The sequence below is a fragment of the Haliaeetus leucocephalus genome, unplaced genomic scaffold, assembly GCF_000737465.1.
Source record: "Haliaeetus leucocephalus isolate CR32 unplaced genomic scaffold, Haliaeetus_leucocephalus-4.0 Scaffold13, whole genome shotgun sequence".
NCBI lineage: Eukaryota > Metazoa > Chordata > Aves > Accipitriformes > Accipitridae > Haliaeetus > Haliaeetus leucocephalus.
In genome coordinates this window covers 3,212,786-3,231,697 of record NW_010972449.1, presented here as the reverse complement: position 1 = coordinate 3,231,697, position 18,912 = coordinate 3,212,786, and the positions used below count along the sequence as shown (strand labels likewise).

The 18,912-nt window shown below is 35.4% G+C and overlaps 1 protein-coding gene across 1 annotated transcript in view; it reads right to left on the bottom strand.

Annotated features, from left to right (window-relative positions):
• SPECC1L (sperm antigen with calponin homology and coiled-coil domains 1-like) overlaps positions 1–18,912 on the bottom strand; it is a 68,199-nt gene that overhangs the window by 8,126 nt on the left and 41,161 nt on the right. Inside the window, exons 10-13 of the mRNA XM_010575154.1 lie at positions 15,924–16,014; positions 13,946–14,029; positions 12,554–12,710; positions 8,988–9,090 (exon numbers count right to left, since the gene is read on the bottom strand). Of these exons, the coding sequence (XP_010573456.1) occupies positions 8,988–9,090; positions 12,554–12,710; positions 13,946–14,029; positions 15,924–16,014 (435 nt within the window). The remainder of the gene's footprint in view (positions 1–8,987; positions 9,091–12,553; positions 12,711–13,945; positions 14,030–15,923; positions 16,015–18,912) is intronic.

Below are 18,912 nucleotides of genomic sequence, written 5' to 3'. Positions count from 1 at the left end.
ATTAGCAAATTTTTAAGTCTCAGGACTACAAGGATAGATATGACATTCCTTATTAAAGTAAGGAGGAATGCTGAAGCATTGCTGAATCTGATGGACAGTTTCTAACACACTAGCTTCCAGTCTAGTGACTTAATGCTGGATATAGTTTCAACAAGTACCTGTTGAACTGGCATTATTGCAGAAGATACTCTATTTACCATAGACCAGGAGTCCGATACAACCGATCACCAGTCACTGTACAAATAAAGTTTGATAGTACCTTGTCTCACAGAGCTTACAATGTCTCTTTTCTCTCCCAGGTTGCTCCACACATTTCAGAGAAAGCACAGCAATATTTATTTGAAAATTTAAGAGTTTGAGCCTAAACAGCAGCATCACTTGAAGCACAGATGAGATCTCAGTACTGAAAGAGGGATGGAAGGGTACACAGCCTTCAAAGTGAGAACAATAGCTTATATTGGAAATGTGAGAGCACAGAGAAAGGAGAAGCAAACAATGCAATACTGTTAAAGCAATGAGCTGGAATAGTGATCTTTGCAACAGTCAGGATGGACATCAACAGGCAAGAATGCACTCTTCAAAATTAGAGAACAGGATGCTGCAGTGATGTATATGAGATCATCAGAACCTACACCTGAGGTTTGACCCTGTGGATGAAGAAGGAAGACTTGTGCTCAGAATATATGAAAAAAGAAATTGCAAGGTATCAAAACAGTCTGGATGCACTTGAAAACAGACCTATAGAACAACTGGGGCTGAAGACAGGACTCTTTACATGATTTAAAAACCAGGAGTGCTCACCTCGAAAATCTAGAGACATTTTTCATCATTTTATAAGTATGTGAGCAAAAAAACCAGTGTACAGTTGTGCTGAAAATGGTAAATGAAACTAGAGGAAGAGAAAGTAAGTTTCCCTTAGACGTTATTGTTGTATAAACTAAAAATTTCACTTTAAATATTAGTGGCATCCATAGAATGTTGAAATTTGAATATAAAGATTGGAAAAAAGGGCAACTTAAAAAAAGTTCACTTACAAGTTTGGTTGGTTCTGAAAAAGAGCTCGGAATACTGTATTTTTCTAAATCTTCCTGTGGGGTCCAGCTTTTATTATTACGACAACAAGCAGAAAACAAACCTATCATCCAAGAATTTTAATGTATCCAGAGAAGCTGAATTAAATACAACGGAAGGAAACAATTAAAAGGGACTGGTTTCTGTTTCCAATTGCTCTGAGCATTATGAATTATTATTACCTCTCAGACTAAATAAGTATAATATTGGTCAGACACTAAAAAACAAATCTAGAAACTGGACAGATTGTAATTTAAACTGAAAATTTAATTTTTTATGTAGGGCTTTGAGCACATAACTGGCACATTTAAATACAGCACAGTTTTATTTCCCAAATGCTTTTAACTACTTGTGGTTTTTTGAAAAAGCTTGGTCAGTATAATGAAATCAATCTTGCATTAAGCTCTTATTTCTCAAAGAATTGATGGTAAACAGAACATCAGCCTAAAATCTCTGACATAATTTCTTCTTTGTTACTGCTTTTATTAAGTAATTGGCTCTATTAAGAGAATTCTGCTGGAATCTAATCCGAAATGTTTCTTCAAGCCATTTCAGACCACACAGTATTATAGCAATTGAAGGACATACTTTCAGATAAATTGTCAAATGAGGAATAAGACTTTCTAGAGATAGGTGAACTAGAAGGAGATTGTCTATTGTCTATTAATGTTTAATACTTAGGATGGGAGTGAAGTCACCTCCAGTATTTGGGAGAGATTTTTTTTAAAAAAGGCAATTCTAAGAAAAGGAGTTAAGCAACAGGTTGTTGTCATAAAAAGATCTGTGGAAGACACTTTCCAACCAGGTATAAGAAACAGAGTTAAAAATCTGTAAGACTTTTCTAAAGACAAAGCATAAGAATATTACATTTTACATAATCAAACAGACCAAATTCTGTAGTCCATTCTACAGCCATGACAAAGAGGGGAAGACAAGATGGTAGGAGAACACACACCCTGGTGGATCCACAACCAAAAAACATTTCAAGCATGACTCAAGCTCCTATTAAACTGCAAAATGCAGAGTAGGAGCAGTCACCACAAAATGAGTATTCCCTTGTGCTCACACAGAAAAAAAAGAATAAGAAGATTCTTCCTGAAACAAGGTTGAAATGTAATAGGAACAAAACAACCCATTATCTTAGGCTGAAATACAATAGTGGTTAAACAGTAAATGAACTGGATTTGAACATGAATCAGAAGTGCATCCTTGCAGTAAAGAAGGCAAACTGTACCCTTAGCTGCATCACTAAAAGTACAGCCAGCAGATCGAGGGATGGGATTCTTACACTCTACTGGACCCCTGACAGTCTATACCTGCAATACTATATAGAGCTTTGATCCCCCCAGTTCAAAATAGTCACAGAAGAATAAAAAAGGGTCCAGCAGAGAGTTAGCAAGACAATTACATGGTTCGAGAACTTGACAGATGAAGAAAGGTTGAAGGAATTTGATTTATTCAGCCTGAAGATTCAGGAGAGATGTAATCAGAATCTTCCAGTGCCTAAGAGGAGATGGAGGTACTTTCTTCACAAGGACACATGGTGACAGGACTAGACGCAACAGGCGCAATTTTTTTTCCATGGAAATTCTGTCTGGATATAAGCAAAAAGTCTTCACCATGAAACAATTAAGCATTGGAATAGGTTGCCCAGAGAAGTGGAGGAATCCCCCTCAATAGAAACATTCTAGATTGCTTAACAGGGCTCTGCATAACATCAGTCTAAGGTCTCTCCCAACCTATGACTTTTCTAGAATTGACAATTTAAAAGTATTTTTAACCAGTGTAGTGCCAATTTTGAAATTGTCTCCTATTGCTTTTTGCAATAATCCCAAATTAACTACAGGTCTTCTATAGTCAGTGAAAATACCTTTACTTTTTAAAAAGCAAGAAATGGATATTAACTACTATAACCCAGTAATTCAACTTTCTTTACTCCCCATCCTGTTCCCCGAAAACTCTACAGCTAAAAAAAAATCCTGCAAACACCAAAAAACCCAACTATAGAATACATGGTTTCTAACTTAGAGTTACAAATTAAGAACAAAGATATTTTAACTATCTCTTCAGCAGACATATCCACAGCTGTCTTCAATCTCCCTGAACTATGTATATTACAATTTGAGCAGAGAAGCATACTGCATAGCAGCTATTTCTCCATCCCTTGCTCTGCACAAGGGGGAGAGGTTCCCACATCCTAACTCAGTTTGGCTCACAAATGAGTCAGGACATGGGGAAAATAAAAACATGTGTCTCTGTCTCTGTTGTATTAGCTAATGAAATAAGTGGGCTGAGAAAGCAAAAGCATTAATACGATCCTGTACTATAATATATTAAACCATTAAAACAAGATTTGAGGTTTAAGTGTACAGACCTTGGCAGGCTTCCTACCATGGCAGAAAGTTACTATTAAAAAGCTTTTAAAAGCTTTTAAAAGACACATACACACACAAAAGAAGAGTATCCGTTAAAAAAAATTAGAAAGGTAAACTAGAAGATAACTGCTATCCACACTCCATTGAATCAGGATTCACTGATTCTCAAATCATTGATTAAAGCTGAGGCTATCAGTACTTTTAGCAGTAGGTGAGAACGTAAAAGTATTTCTGGAATAGACTTAACAGCAGTCCTAACTACTGCCTCTTCAATCCCAGCTTCTGAAAAGGCAGTAAATGGCAAATATAAACCATCAAAACCCTTAAATATTGACTATTAATGTTTCTTTCCATACCAAAGACATGATATTTTTCAGTTTTGGCACAAAAAAGAACTATAAAAGGAGCAGTCATTCTCAAAAATACCAACCCCTAACAGCTTCAGACATTAACATTTGAAGCACTTACAGAGATACAGACAGCTTCATAATTTATTCTAAATTTTGTCGTAATTAAGTCTAACAAGTTGACATTTCTCTTGTATCAGAATCCAATCCAAACAGAAAAAGGAAGCATGTCCTTCCTTAACTCAACAGTTTTTGGCTAAAGCATCACAGCTTAAACCAAGGAGAGAAGTGTTTTGGCAGCCTGACTACTTTGATGAATCAACCAGATAGCACCAGTGAAAGCATGCACACCCTGGAATCATTATTTGAACACAGGCTTACATAAGCACACAGTCTTGCCTTCTTTTTGTGCTTTTTAAAAAATCAATATAATACTTTGAGTAGAATATGATCTAGCTTAGTGTTGATAAAGACGTGTATACAGGAACAGGTTTAAAAAAAAGCAACCTAAACCATCTTTTACCTCTAGCTTTGTTATTCTACACTTATTACTTGAGTACAAATGAAAGCATTGCTTGATTTCAAGGTGCAATTCACCACAGCATTAGGTACACATACATTTATACTCAATCACACTGCTCAATCACTAAACACTGTTATTGTTTACTGCTGCCATGTAGATAGTAAGTTTTAAATCTTTTGTAAGACATGTAGCTTTGATCTGTATAGGAGGTAAAAATTAGGTGGTCTTTCCAGAAAAAAGCAGCATTGCATGAATTAGAGGACAGGTACTGCAAGACTACATTAAGGAGCTCTTCCAGTGTATCTGTAATTAGGAAGCATGGAAAGCTTAAAGGAAGGTTAAAAAAAAATTTAGTCTATTCTTGCTGCTATCTTGTGACAATTGCTTTTTTGGTGTCAGACTTCTGGAAGCAAATTATCTCTGAGAATGCTGACAAAAAATGGAAAAGAAATTGAAATATTGCTGTAGATAAGAATGGGTAAGGATGTGTGTATCCTGTTTATTGGTCCCCTTCTTAACACAAAACATGCATGTTCACATCCTTTTTTGGACTTTTATTAGTTGTGTACTCAAAATGAAAGTAGCTGTGTTCCAGTTAGGGTAAATGCTCCATAACAGCTGGATGGGATTACTTTATGCTTTGAAGATATCTGGAATTTATGACAGTTTTATGACACTGCACATATTTTAGAAGAGTCAGGAGGATTCTCTTTCTCTAGAAAATGCAGCACTTGGCACTGTACTCTGAATCAGTATGTCAGATCCTGAGCAAAGCTAACACATTATCAAATTTCAAGTATTTTTGCCTGTTCATCTGAAAACTAAAGGTGATTTGCTCCTCCTTTATCTAAATGCTTAAAAAACCCCACCCTTATCTTAAGAGAGCAACTCTCCTCTTTCATGGCTTAGGGATCTGTTCAGCCCTGTATGTAATTAAACTCAGTAACTTAGTGAGTGCAATACTGTCTAGACTGAACAGGCTCTAGATGAAAGTTAATACAGAACCTGCCTGCTGTTAGTTCTGCAATGACCTTCTGCAGATCACCATTCTCCAGACTTAAGCTTCAAGGAGAAATTCTGCTTGCAAACAACATTCAGACAGCATGTATATTAAAAGCAACAACATAGTAAGATTTCTCTTCTTTTCATTGGCTATTTTAACCTTATTTTTGTTATTGAGGTACTCTTTAAAAATATCAGATTTGGAACACAGTTAGATATTATTTAACAGCTACATTTCAAGAAATCTATTCATTTATTCCGTTCCAAATTTGCTTGAATAAATCAAGAAAACTGCACAAGGAAGGAATTTATTATAGGTTTTTTTAACAGGGTTAGGTATTAGCTTGTTTATCATAATGCATTCACAAAAGAGAGTCTTAAGATACCTTTAAAAATTCTGCTGTATGGAACTATATATTTGTCAGAGGTGGAAAGAGCAGTTTGGTGTAAATGTCTGTGAATGTGTGTGAAGGGCTTTAAATAAAATCCTTCCACTATAATCGTTGAAATAGAGCTTCACCACACTATCATCTTTGAATTATTTGGCATTCACAAAATTTGAAGCTTCTAAAACAGTGATACTTAAGACTTCTAATCATAAGCTTGAAAGTCATTTCTTAGAGGGGATAGGAGAGCAGAAGTTAATTCTTCCATTTTACTTGAGCAGACAAAAAAAAAATACTACTTGTACCAAGCAATTAAGTAGTATTGTATTCTCGACAAGTATCTTGTGAATAAAGGAAACCTCTCTGTGAAAGAGTACAGACCTTGGTGTGTTTTGGTGGGGTTTTTTTTGTTTTTGTTTTTTCTTCTTTAGTATTTTCAACACATGGAAAGAAAAGCAGCTCAAGAGCTACAGCTGGCCTACAAAGAGAATAATGTTTAATCGTATGCTGCTGCTCATTAATAAGGGTAAGCCAACTACATCATACCTTGTTTTTAACATTTTAAGCCACCTATAACTCTGTACACTTTAAACAAAATTTTTGAAATTAAGATTTGTATCTGACTTTGTGTGATTACTTTATTAGTCCATGTGTAAACCAGAAATTCAACTATTCTCCAACATCCAGTGCAAAATCTAATCGCAGAAATGAAAGGTAAAACAATGCCAGGAGCAAACATGGCTCTGTTAGAAATGGGGCTTTAACTCAATGTGCATGGTTTCATCTTCTCTATGAAACACCAAGAGCTGAAATAATTTTCTATAAATATTTTACATACATGTATGCATAAAAAACTACAGCTGTGAGACATCACCTCCAGGTGAGAGGGAGAAAACTAGACCAAAAAAAGTGATTGTTGTTGGCAACTGATGAAGAAGTAAACACATCTTTCCATGTTGGCAAAGACATACTTGAAAAATACTAGCTTACGGGGCTGAGTGTTACTTAAATATTCATAGTTTACTTAGATTTGCATTAGAAACAAATTGATATAATATGAATAGGACAAAATTAACAAAATAATTATTCTGAAACAAAAGACTTCTAAGACTTCCTTTTTCCTTGTTTCCAAATCATGGTTAAACTCTTCCAGGTCATTTTAGAACTTGTTACAGACTCAATTTGCAAGTATTTTTCCTTTAACCTGTTATATCTGTAACTAAATAAGTAATAGCTAACTTTGATTTAAATTGGTAATAGAATAGAAATTGGTGACTAGACAGAAAGTGGACCTACTGCTATTACTACGGAGGAAAAGGCTGGGATATTTAGGACTCTTCTGTGTGGCTCAAGCAGCAGCTCAGAGACAGAAGACGGCTGGTCAGTCAGCATGCAGGTAGCTCTAAAAAGCATGTGCTGGCTCTTGCCCAGATGCTAAGCCAAACAAAAGCAAACAGTGGTATAGAAGAAAAGTAGAAGTTCTAATTACGGGAAATGCTGGGAATAAAAGGGAACTGTGGTAGAGTATAAGACATTAGGAGGAGCTGAAGGTAAGAAAAGGTACCCTGTCAGTATTTGGGTGATGGGGAAGGAGGAAGAGAGCTACACTACCTTAAGGGGGATTTAATGAGGAAGGAAGATGTTCACTATTCTGATGCTTGTTTACTGCTTGTCAGTTTTGAATCCACGTAGTTTTAAAATAAAATTAAAACTAAGCAAAGCTTCAATTAAAAAAAAAAAAATGAATCTTTATCTGGTATTGATAACGTTGTTGAGATGCCAGAAAGCTGGATAAGTACTACTCACAATGAATACAATGCTAGATCTGTTTAAAACAATAGAACACCACTAGCATGGTGTTTAACCAGAATTTAATATCAGGGGATGCTGAAAATAATCAAATTCTGTGCAACAAAAAAATGAATAATGAGTGTGCCTAAAGCAAAAGACATTCTTCTCCAAAACCTAACTTAATATAACCTCCTGATACAATCTTACTCTTTCAAAAGAAGGCACGCATTGGTTCTACAGATGCTATATGCTATGGTTTCTCAGTAGCAACACAAGCAGAGAACCATATTACAGTTGTTGAAGCAAGCACATTAAGTCTCAAAATCTATTCTTCTACTAGTGTTTATAAACTCAAGTAATTATAAGCAGCAATCTATATAAACAAAAGCATGCTCTTGCATGTGCACACAACTATAGAATGAAAAGTTTGGAATACTTTCTATTACTTTTCCTTAACCAGATAAGGAAGCTGTCAAATTCATCTTTCATTTAAAGACAATATGGGAAAATATTTTTGCATTCAGTTTTAGAGGATTTATAAAGAAATATAACATCCTGCCTTTTTTAAAATGTGGGGAAGGAGAAAGGCTCTTTCCACAAAGAAGCTTATCCTCAGAAATAGCACAGTTTAGTACTAGACGTGCCAAAGGAAGAGGGGGGAAGGGCTTATATCACAAGCCTGTCCATTGTACTGAAAGACGACTTTTCCTATGGATGGGCAATCATCCTGTTATGCGGTTCTCAACTTCCTCCTGCATTGTGAGTCTCAAGTCATTGAAAGAGTAAACGTTCTTAAACTGAGGATTGTGTTGGGAACTCCAAACACTTTCAATGCAAGTTAACCAAACAAATACATCATGGTCAGACTATTAACATCCTGGTTTAGTTTGCTGAAGCCACTATTCTTTTGAAAAAATAATGTAATCAGGAGAACTCTGGATAGTTATCTTGTTAGTTCTTTTGGCTTCTGATAACATTTGGACTAACTGAAAAAAAAGTCTGGAACCACAGCAGAAAGCCAAGCTCAAAATGCAAGACAATGCAACCTTCACAAAACAAACTGTCCCTAAATAGAGACTAAATGGGAGCACGCTGAAAAGATCCAAAAAACCCTATACTAATTACCTATCAAAACAATATCTCTGAAATCTGAGAAATGGTACTCTAACTGCATTTGGGAAAAATTAATTTAAACCTTAAAGTTGCTAAAGTTTCAGTTACAGTTTCAAAAGTGCAATTTGTAAAAGGCTGTCTTAAAGTGCCTCAATAGGAGGTCAGCTGCCCCCTTAAGAAAAAAGCTATCACCGACATGGAGCAAAGTGACTAAAGAGCTATTAATGTTACTTAGGTTAGGACTCGTAGCATGTGTTCCAAGAGAGTACAGTACATACCAGTGCCATTGCAATCTATGCAGTCAACTGTGGAGCAGCCTGGTTTATGCCATTGGCAGATTCTAATGTGTTGCAGCTATGTTAAACAGCTCTACAGTTACCTGATATCCTTCTGTTTTTTTCTGGCACCACTTCAGCAAGGCATTTCTTTTGGATCCTCCATATTCTCTTGCTAGGGCAGACAAGGGATCTTTCCTCTCTTCCCTAAGAATAAAGCAGAAGTGCAACTTAGAGCTTGTAACATATCTTTTACAACAGAAATACATAGTGTAAAAGCTTAAAAAAAAAAAAAAGATAAATTATTGTCACAGTGAAAGCAGTAGGGTAAAGCACTACTGACTGAAAAACAGAATACACAGAAATACCTGCAGAGGCCTAAGAGTTATTTTGGAGTAATTCTTTCATTAGCAAATCATCCTTCTTCTTCCTTTAAACTTATTTTCCTACGTCTTTCAACCTCAATGATACTTTTTCTAAGAGTTCAGAAAATTAAACTCACAACATGGTAAGTTCCAGCTCGAATCATTAAACTAACTCAAGTGACTTTATTTTGTATTTAGAAAGAGAATAAACTGATGCTATCTCTTTTGCATCTCATGGCTGATTACAAATGTCACCTTGAAACAACAAGTTTGCATATTAGCAGCACGGTGTTACTAACAGAACATTTGCCTGAGATCTGGAGTTCTCAAAAAAGAGGAGGGAGATCTAACTAGGCTAATCTGCCGTTTGATAAACTGGCACAATAACAGCTATCAATTAATTTCACTTCCAGTCTGTCAAGCTATCTTAAGTAATTTTTTAATTAAGGAGAGATTGGGGAAGAAAAGAATGATCATATCCAAGTTGGCCATTTTTTCACATGAGTTTTACATTACAAGCATCTCTTTACCAGGCTTCAGAAACGACTGCTTAGCTTAGGAAATATATATTATAGAGGTTAATGCTTTTGTAGTGGGCTAGTTACATGAATCAGTATTTCTATAGATACTCCAGTGAACAGTCTTTGACAAAATGACTAGGTATTACACCGTTATGGAGCTTAGCTACTGGATATAAAGTGTGCCAGCAGTTGTTCTTATTTTTAATAATTTCCATTTGGAAAATTAAAATAAGATAGCTATCAGTGAATCCATACTGCAAAGACTTCCTCATCTGCCATTTTTTAAAGAGTTCTACGCAGATGTAAGCAAGATTCTCACAACATCCACAAAGATGATACCCTAAGTTACGCCTTTTGGATATTTCCAAAAATATATACAGATTGTATACATTCACTCTCAAATCTTCAATTAATTGTTCTTTATAACCCATTTGGTGACTGGAAAGAGGGGTGGAATGTGGAAACACATAGTATTCTCAGTGGATTCTCTGCTGCAGATTTACAGGTAGCAATTCTCCAGGTCCTGCTAGGGGAAAAGAAAGCATCCAGGGATTGCAGATTTCTTCATGCATGTGTGCTACCAGTGGAACACCAGAGACTGTTGAGTGACAGCATCTGTCACTGAATGCATAAAAGAAGAGAACATATGCCAACATAAACCCAAATCTTCTAAGGCACTAATCTTAACTATATATTTTGCAATTTGCAATAGAGGTAACATTTGAAGCATCCATGAAAATACATGCATAGCAGAACAATAAACAGAAAACAGTAAGTATCTTTCAGCATGAAAGATAACAGTATGAGCCTTCAAACCTAACTGCTAATCTCAGAGAGATTTAACATGACAAGGAAGTTGCTAATTGTGTATTTTAAATATGAAAGAAATTATCTGGATAGGTTACTGCATCTAAACTTCATAGGCACCATACAGTCAGAATGATGCTTCAAGAAATTCTGTACTTCAGTTCTTAAATCAGCACATATTTCAACAACCGAAACTGGTGTATTTTTTTCATTGGTAACTGAAACAAATAACAAGATTGCATATTCAATCTACAACGAAAGATTATGCAACACTATGAGAACTTTAAAACAGAGATTTGGGACAACATACGAGAACTCAGATTAAAAGCTCCCTCTCTTTATGCTAAACCTACTGTTTAGCCATGTGGGAGCTGTACAGCCTGTTCTCAAATTCCAGTAAGAGCACATGGTTTATATCAGGTTCTTACAGTTATGAAAACACTGCTGAAGAAAATAAATTAGCATAAGTTGTATGGAGACAATGAGAAATGGTTTGACATATAAATCTTACAAGTTAGTATATTAGGTCAACTGTATTCCAAACCAAAGAGCCAACAAAGCTTCAACTATAACAGGGAACAGTAAACTGCCAAGTATTTGTTTTAGTGAACTATAGCAATAACAGTTTATTTTACAACAACTTTCAGAAAAAGGTAGGGGGAAAAAAGAGAAACCTGATCACATATCAAATTGAAGTCCAGCAGTGACACACTGAGGACAGTTCCAAAGAGTGTGCTCATCACCACACACCCACTGCTGCAGATTCCACTTTTAAGTCTTCTTGTAGTGCTTAGCATTGCAGTCAATGGTCAGATGGCATAGTAATGATATCATAATTGTAACTGTACAATTTTACCACGAAATGCCATGCTATTTGCTACAGTCTACAGGCTGCCATCAATGCAATTTTATACATTACCAGTTCAAAGTTCATATACAGGTGTTTCAGTCTTTTTTTTTTTTTTTTTCCTGGATGTACTTGATCTAAATTTAGATGCTAACACACACAATATTAATTGCTGCTGGTAAAGCACCCACAGATCCAAACTCAATTTAATTTCTGCACAGTGAAAGGAGAGCACCACTGAGGCATGCCTCAGCTGATTTCAGGGAAATCATTTTCAATAGCACCCACATCTGTAAGTAACTTCACAATTTTATAATGTAATTATTACATATTGCAAATGTCTCAAAACATTAAGGGTTTAATATTTCTGCTGTAAAAAAGCTTTGTCAGGAAGCTCTGTATTAAATGGTCTTGAGAAAGTCATTTAACCTTTGTCTGCCAGTTTCTCAATCGATGAAGCAGGGCTAAGTACATACTTCATATGCATAACATGAGGCTTAAATACTTTGAAGTCCTTTGATAACACTACAGATAGAAAAAGTTTTAAATTTATCACAGACTTATCTTTTTATCTTACTAATGAAAGGGCATTGCCTGGCCATTTGTAACTTAGCCTTGCATTATGATTTCATCTGTGGGACAAATAACCCAGGCCCATTCATTCACGGCTATTTAGAAGACTTGGCAGTGTCTGGAATTAAGACCTAGTCATGCTGCTCTTTGTCTTCAGCTGCAATTAAAAAAGTTAAGGTTTATCATGTGGTCTCCCTGGGTCCAAGCCACTCTGAAATATTTGTTCAACATGCCGTAAGCTCATTCCTTGAATTTGGTTTCATGGTATTTTTAACTGATATGGGGCTATTATTTAGCAACATGACTTAGCTGGGTTTTCTAGTGGAGCACAAAGTTTTGGTACTCATAAGCTCTAAAAAGCCTAACTTCTGATCTAACTTTTAAAACATATACTGAGCTGCAGAAAACACTTTCTGAAGCTCTCAAAGATTATTGAAGATCATTATTGTATGGGTGGCAGCAGAGTCTGCAGTCTTAGTGCCAATATTGTATGCTAGATATATGCAAAGAGCTATGAAATTAACACATTTCAGTGCACCACAAAAAAGGGTTTTTACCTTATTCGACTTCTGGTAGTAGGGGTGACTGATGCCGTAGGAGAAGATGAGAGTGACAGCTGTGGTGAGGTGGTACCCATTGCCATCAGAGATGCTGGAGATGCTCCATCAGGTGCACTGATATCCCGCTTGATTTCTTCACTACTTCTTCGAGAGACTAAGTGGGAAAACGCCCATACATTTATCATTTGCAAACATAAAAACTTTCGAACTTATTCTTGCTCTCTGACAAACATTAGTTCAGAAACCACGCATAGAAACGTACACCCAATACTAGGCTTCAACATTTTTCTTGGTATTTTCCACTTAGGAAATGTCAAGGATTTAGACTATACTACCAACATTTACGATCAAGCTTGTATCCTGAAGCAAAGAAAACTTGATGAATGTATCTTAATAGAATACTGCTACTTCCATTTGAAGGATTTCATGAACAAGAAGGAATTTTAACACTAAATTTTAACACTAAATTTTCTCTAGTCCATGTAGTTATGTTGCTAAGCTTCAAGCAGTTACAAAAAAAGAAAACCAAACCCAAAACGGTTTAGAGATGACAGCTGCTTTATTTCCACTTAATTTCAATCAAGAATTGGCATGTATGTGATGCTCTGGATGTTAATTATCATCAACAAGCATATTAAAGATTGACCTGAGACCATTCAGCCACATTCTACAGAGCTTGCTTCATTTTATCAAAGGACAACAAAATTTTCTCATGAATGAAAGCACAAGCATTATACTCTGTAAAACCAAATTTGGAATGGTTATGTTTTCTCTACATGGAAGAGTTTCCAGTTAAAAGTATGAGGTTTGTCTTATATACCTAAATAGTCACCATTGTTTATGTTTGTGCAAATCAAAGATACAAGTCTCCACATATATCAGAGACTTATTTTCTAATGACTTGGGGCAAGTACATTAATTTATAAATGCCAGACACAAGAAATTGGGAAAAACCACTTTTGGGTGGATTTTTTTTTTTTTTTTTTTTAGGACAAATCAAAATGATCTAAACCACATTTTCTTCTTGAAACCATTTACTCAAATATAGGTGGTTTTTAAAAAGTATTTCTTTCAAATTAGTTCTCCCTAGTTTATAGAAAGTATAATTTTCACAGTATCACACTATTTGTGCTATAAATCTTGAAGATTTGTTGTTAGAAGCCGCTGCTGATACTGAAATGTCAGCTTGATAGTAAACTAACACTCTACATAAATTTCTATTTAGCAAGTCTATTTTTTAAAAATTCAAAGTTAACATCAAATGTGCAGCAACCACTATAAGTAATAGTGAAGAATATTTGTAGGTTATGCCAGCAAAGTAGATCTGTAAGTACAGCATTGAAATGAGAGTTCCTCACTTTACTAATCATCCAAAAAACATGATATTACCAGAAATAGATTTGGCACTTTCCATAGCGGGTACTCTTGGCAAAGATGCTGGCCTGCTGGTAGAAGACGTTCTCAACAAATGTTCTGGACCAAGAAAAAGAAGAGAGAACATCATTAATAAAGATTCCAGTTAAATGTAAGACATTTAGGTATGAGTCATGAATACTGTCTACCAGTGCCTGAGTTTGGCTGTTTTAGTGAGAGCAACTGATTTTATCTGTATAAAAGAGGAGGCCTAAATTTGTTCATACCAATGAAGTTCACTATGAATACATCATGACCTTAATCCTTTTTCCTTAAGGCCTCTTACTAATCCACCTGCCCTGGTCTATAAAAAAATTAATTGCTAAACCAAAAGGCTAAGCAAGGAATCCCCATTTAGCACATGGCCAAAAATATTGAATACGCCATTCACAATGTGGATTGGTAAAGCAGATTGCTTTGTCCCTCATGTGATTATTTTTTTCCCTTGGTTTGTTGGGTTGGGTTTTTTTATTTTTTAAATTAAAACATGCTTTGGGGTTTTTTTCCTCCTCCATGCAGTGGAGTCCAAAAGGTGCCTTTACATATTGTACGGAAAGATTAGTTCTGCCTGCTGCCAACGAGTAAAATCAAACTACAAGAAAATTCATTTTCTGTAGCATCAAATCAAAATTATTTCCTATTATTGAAGAAATAGTCCTTGAAATAAAACCTTTAGACTGTAAACAAAAGGTTTACATACTCCTATGTAGCAACACTTAGAAGGCAGTAATTTGAATTCCAAAAAACCATGAAAATGAAGAATGAGGATTAAAAAAAGTGAAACCCCATTTATTAGTTGAAAATGTGACATAAAAAACATACGTTGCTACAGAGATACTTCAAAAATATATACGGTTGTAAACAGGAATTCTGCCTGGCACACTCTCTATTGGCATGCGGTCCTGCTCCTGCATTAATGGACTATAATGAAAACATAAAAACTATGTAAAGCATACCACTCATTTTGTGTTTAAGCTTATGTCCACCCATGAACTCTTTAACAATTAAAGAATCCAAAACTATCTTCTTGGAAAGGCATTTCGATATTCCTAAAAATATCAAAGTTTCTAAAATTAAAACTCCAGCTGTATTGTACAAATAACCTCAATATGCATTCAACAAAAGCAAGAAGGAAATCTGGCACACACAGACTATTATGAAGTGCTACGAAAAAAAAACCCAACCCTTTAGAAAGCATCAGACCTCGGGAATACCAAACTGAGAGGAAATATTCAGCCTGGAGTCATATGGGGATTATCTTGAGAAACATCTACACAAAAAAACCCCTAAAGCAGGCATAAATCAGAGAGCTACACCCAACACATGATAGCCATTCATTCTCACAGGAAGAGCACATTGTGAACAGTGTTTTGAGAGACAAAACAAAGTTCACAGAACAGGGAAATATTGGGAAACAGATAAATCAACACAATTTAATTCCATTCAATTTTTCATCTGGCTCGTGAAGATTCAATACTTAATAAGTTTATATTTTGTTATTCACACGCAATGCAATGCAAACCATCATCCTTGTTTCATTTTGGGGGGAAAAAGCCCCCGCAACCACACAATAAATAATGTAACCCCAGAGTTATGTATTTTTAATACCTGGAAGCCAGCTGCAAGACATGCCTCTGAAATCATCTTATCTTGATTTTGCAAGTGATCTCAGTTTATGCACACATTAAAAACTGTCAGAATAATGCCGAGTTATCAGCATGCAATCATGGTTTTGTTGAAAATTCAAAAAAGCATCTTTATGATACGTCACATGTGTGATGAAACACAAGTAATAAAAACGTGAACGCGATATTTTCTATGATTCTATGAAAATATTTTGATAATAAAAAGTTCATAATATAATAATGCTTTGGATGCTAAACAATATAAAATAAAATTTAAAAGTATTAATAGCGTTGCTAAAACCAACGTTTGAATGAACTTGAATCAATACCTTGAACAGGGATTTCAGCATAGCTTGGTCTTTTGTCTGTCAGTGTAGCAAGGGGTTTTGAAGCTGAGATTGGTCCACTTATAGAATGCCTCTGAAATGGAAAAATACTTGTGTCAAACACAATTTGAAGGTAAAAAAACAAATAACAAATTGCAGAATCAGTTTTAGAAACTCAGATATGACATTATTACTGATTTTAAAAAGCTAAAAAAAAAAAAGGAACCTTTACAAATACTTAGTGAAAAAGGGTGTGTCCTCTTCGCCAGTTGCTTTTGCCAATCTGAATATATATACATACACTATGCATTGATATTATAACATTTACTACTTTAAACTGAAACCTGTTTCTCAAACCAATGTTGCAAATTAAGGTTGTGAATTCTGGTGCAGTTTTTCTATTAATTTTCACCTTCGTTTATATTTTGTTCGTATAAAACTCTTCTGGTTAAACTTGATGTGTTTGTTTAAACTAATACAATTACCTATAAGAAGCCAAGATTTTAGTGCTTGATTTGCGTTATTAACATATGTCTTTACAGCTTTGTGCCTTTTCCTGGAAAAGTAAGATAATGGTGTATTGGGTGTAGTGACACAAACTACCATTTGCTAAGAAAAAACCTACTGAAAAAAACTATTTTTTTATTCAGAATGTCAACAGCTTTGGTTACCACCTACTTAACTGAGATGCTCTGTGAACAAATTGAGAGAGACGTTTTGTTAAGCATTTGCCAAATATGTAATAAAATACAAATATAAGTCTTGCACGCAATTTAGTAACCACTGGATAGCACCGAAATAAGCATTTTAGAATCACACAAATGAAACGTACAATGCAATAATTATCCTTACAGTTACTGAAACTCATGTTCAGTTGCTGAAGACCCAGGGGAGACCACCCACAATTATTTTTTTTAAATTAATCATTTCAAAGACCCTACTGCAAATTGTAGTACATTCTTTATTCACCCTGCCCTTTCCATTAGATTCCAATATTCCAATCACAATCAGTCCAGTAATGTGTTTATCCTGAAAACTTTTTCAGCTCTCCATCTGGCCCAAGATTAGATGAGAAGGTTAAATAAGCCTTATGTTCATAAGATAATAAAGGTCAGATGTTCCTCACACCAAATCACGCAGGCAAGACAGACAAATCCAAAATTGTGATTAAAAAATGTTAACAGTATATATTTTGCAGCATCCTGTAGCACAGAGTGGATTACAGGGCTACTTATTCATCATTTAGAGTCAAACTAGAGTTATGCTTTTTGTGCTAGAAATCAAATGGAGAAAAGAACTGCCAACATATAGCATGAAGAATTTCATCACTTTATATATCAGAAGTCCTGCACGTACACTACAAAGATTATTCCTTTAAATGTGCAGATGAAAGTGACTGCAATTATGAGCCATGCAAGAAATACCTACAACAGCTTCCCATAAGAGCTGGTATTTCAAATTTGCATTACCTTTAAAGTTCACTTCACCCACTTAGGATTTTTTTTTTTTTTTTTTTAAGTAAAGGACAAGGACTGTATCAAAGTGAGAGCCATTTCGTTCCGCTGCCCCCAATCCTCCTCCAAGGAAACAGCTACAATAAATAGTTAAGATAATGAAGTTAAAAGAAAAAGATTTCATTTTGGTTAGCTTTGGGATTGTCATTACAAAGACAGGGTAGTACAGAACTTCAGCCAGGAAACAGAGGTATGTACAGAGCGGGCACAGTGCTGGATAACCATACACCTTTATCACTTTCTCAGCTTCTGGATACCACTTAAAAGCAAACATCCTTTATGGATATTGTCAGAAAGTGGTCGTATTACTCAACTGATAACTTGCTGTGTACTGGTCTTGTCTCCGTGTTATAAAACGAACTGTTTGTCTTTTTGCTCTTGTTGATGCTGCAGACAGGGCTTACTTGCACTGTTGCTAGTTCCTTATTACATATCTTACTACTACAACTACCAGTAGTAATGAAGGGACTAGTACACTGCAAATTAGAGGAAAATGAACCAAGTGATGTTTATCTAGTTCCACTTGGCATCATCTATATAGTAGTAGTAGTGCACAAGTCTTGGAGAATATTTTTTCCTGAAACGTTTTACAGGTGTTAGAGACTTACCTGCGTCACTGAGCTTTTGCTGAATTTTCAGATCAGCCGCTCCTCATTTCACTTACAAAACAAAACGCATTTGATGTGCAAACACATATGGATCCTACCAATCCTTTTACAAGTATCTTTTTTGCTTCAACTAGAAATACATTCTAACACTTATCCCTTTAGCACTTAACTGCTAAACAGCATTTGTCCTCTACAATAGTGTTCAAACTCCTCAAAACACTAAATGAAAGGATGAAAAGCTCAGAGGAATCACGTGCTTTTGAGGCTATTCGTGGAGGCTACTAATGGGACAGTAATTACTAAAGATGTTTTGCAATCTGTGACCTCTTCTTATTCACCTGACATTGAGGTCTAGCAGAAAAAAAACGCTAGAAACTTTAAGGACTAGTTTTGATGTGATGTATGAAGAAAATTGTTCCCAGAGTTAAATAACATGTTTCTACATAGTAGTCTTTGTATAATGTATTTACAGTAACAGATAAAGATGCTAAGATCGTCAACAATTACTTTCTCACAGCCATTCTTAGTTTGAAGATAAAGTTTCCGCTAGCTACCTAGGACTCTCTTCAGATTTTTTTTCTTCTTTTTTTGGTAAGATGAGCAACAACTCCAGAAGAGGAACCAGCACACAGGTGAGACAAAAAAAGTAAAGAAGAATAATTCGGACACTTTAAATTTGAGACAGAACTATGGCAGGATGAACTAATCCCTTGAACTCCAAATATTTTGCTTCTGACTCTTCATCCTTGTGTCTGTTGTTGGCTATCAAAGGAAAGATGACTTTCAACCACTATCCAGGTATCTATTCCCGATCACTTTGCACTTCAGTACACACTTCAGTAAGTACTTCATGCCAATGCACCTACACAT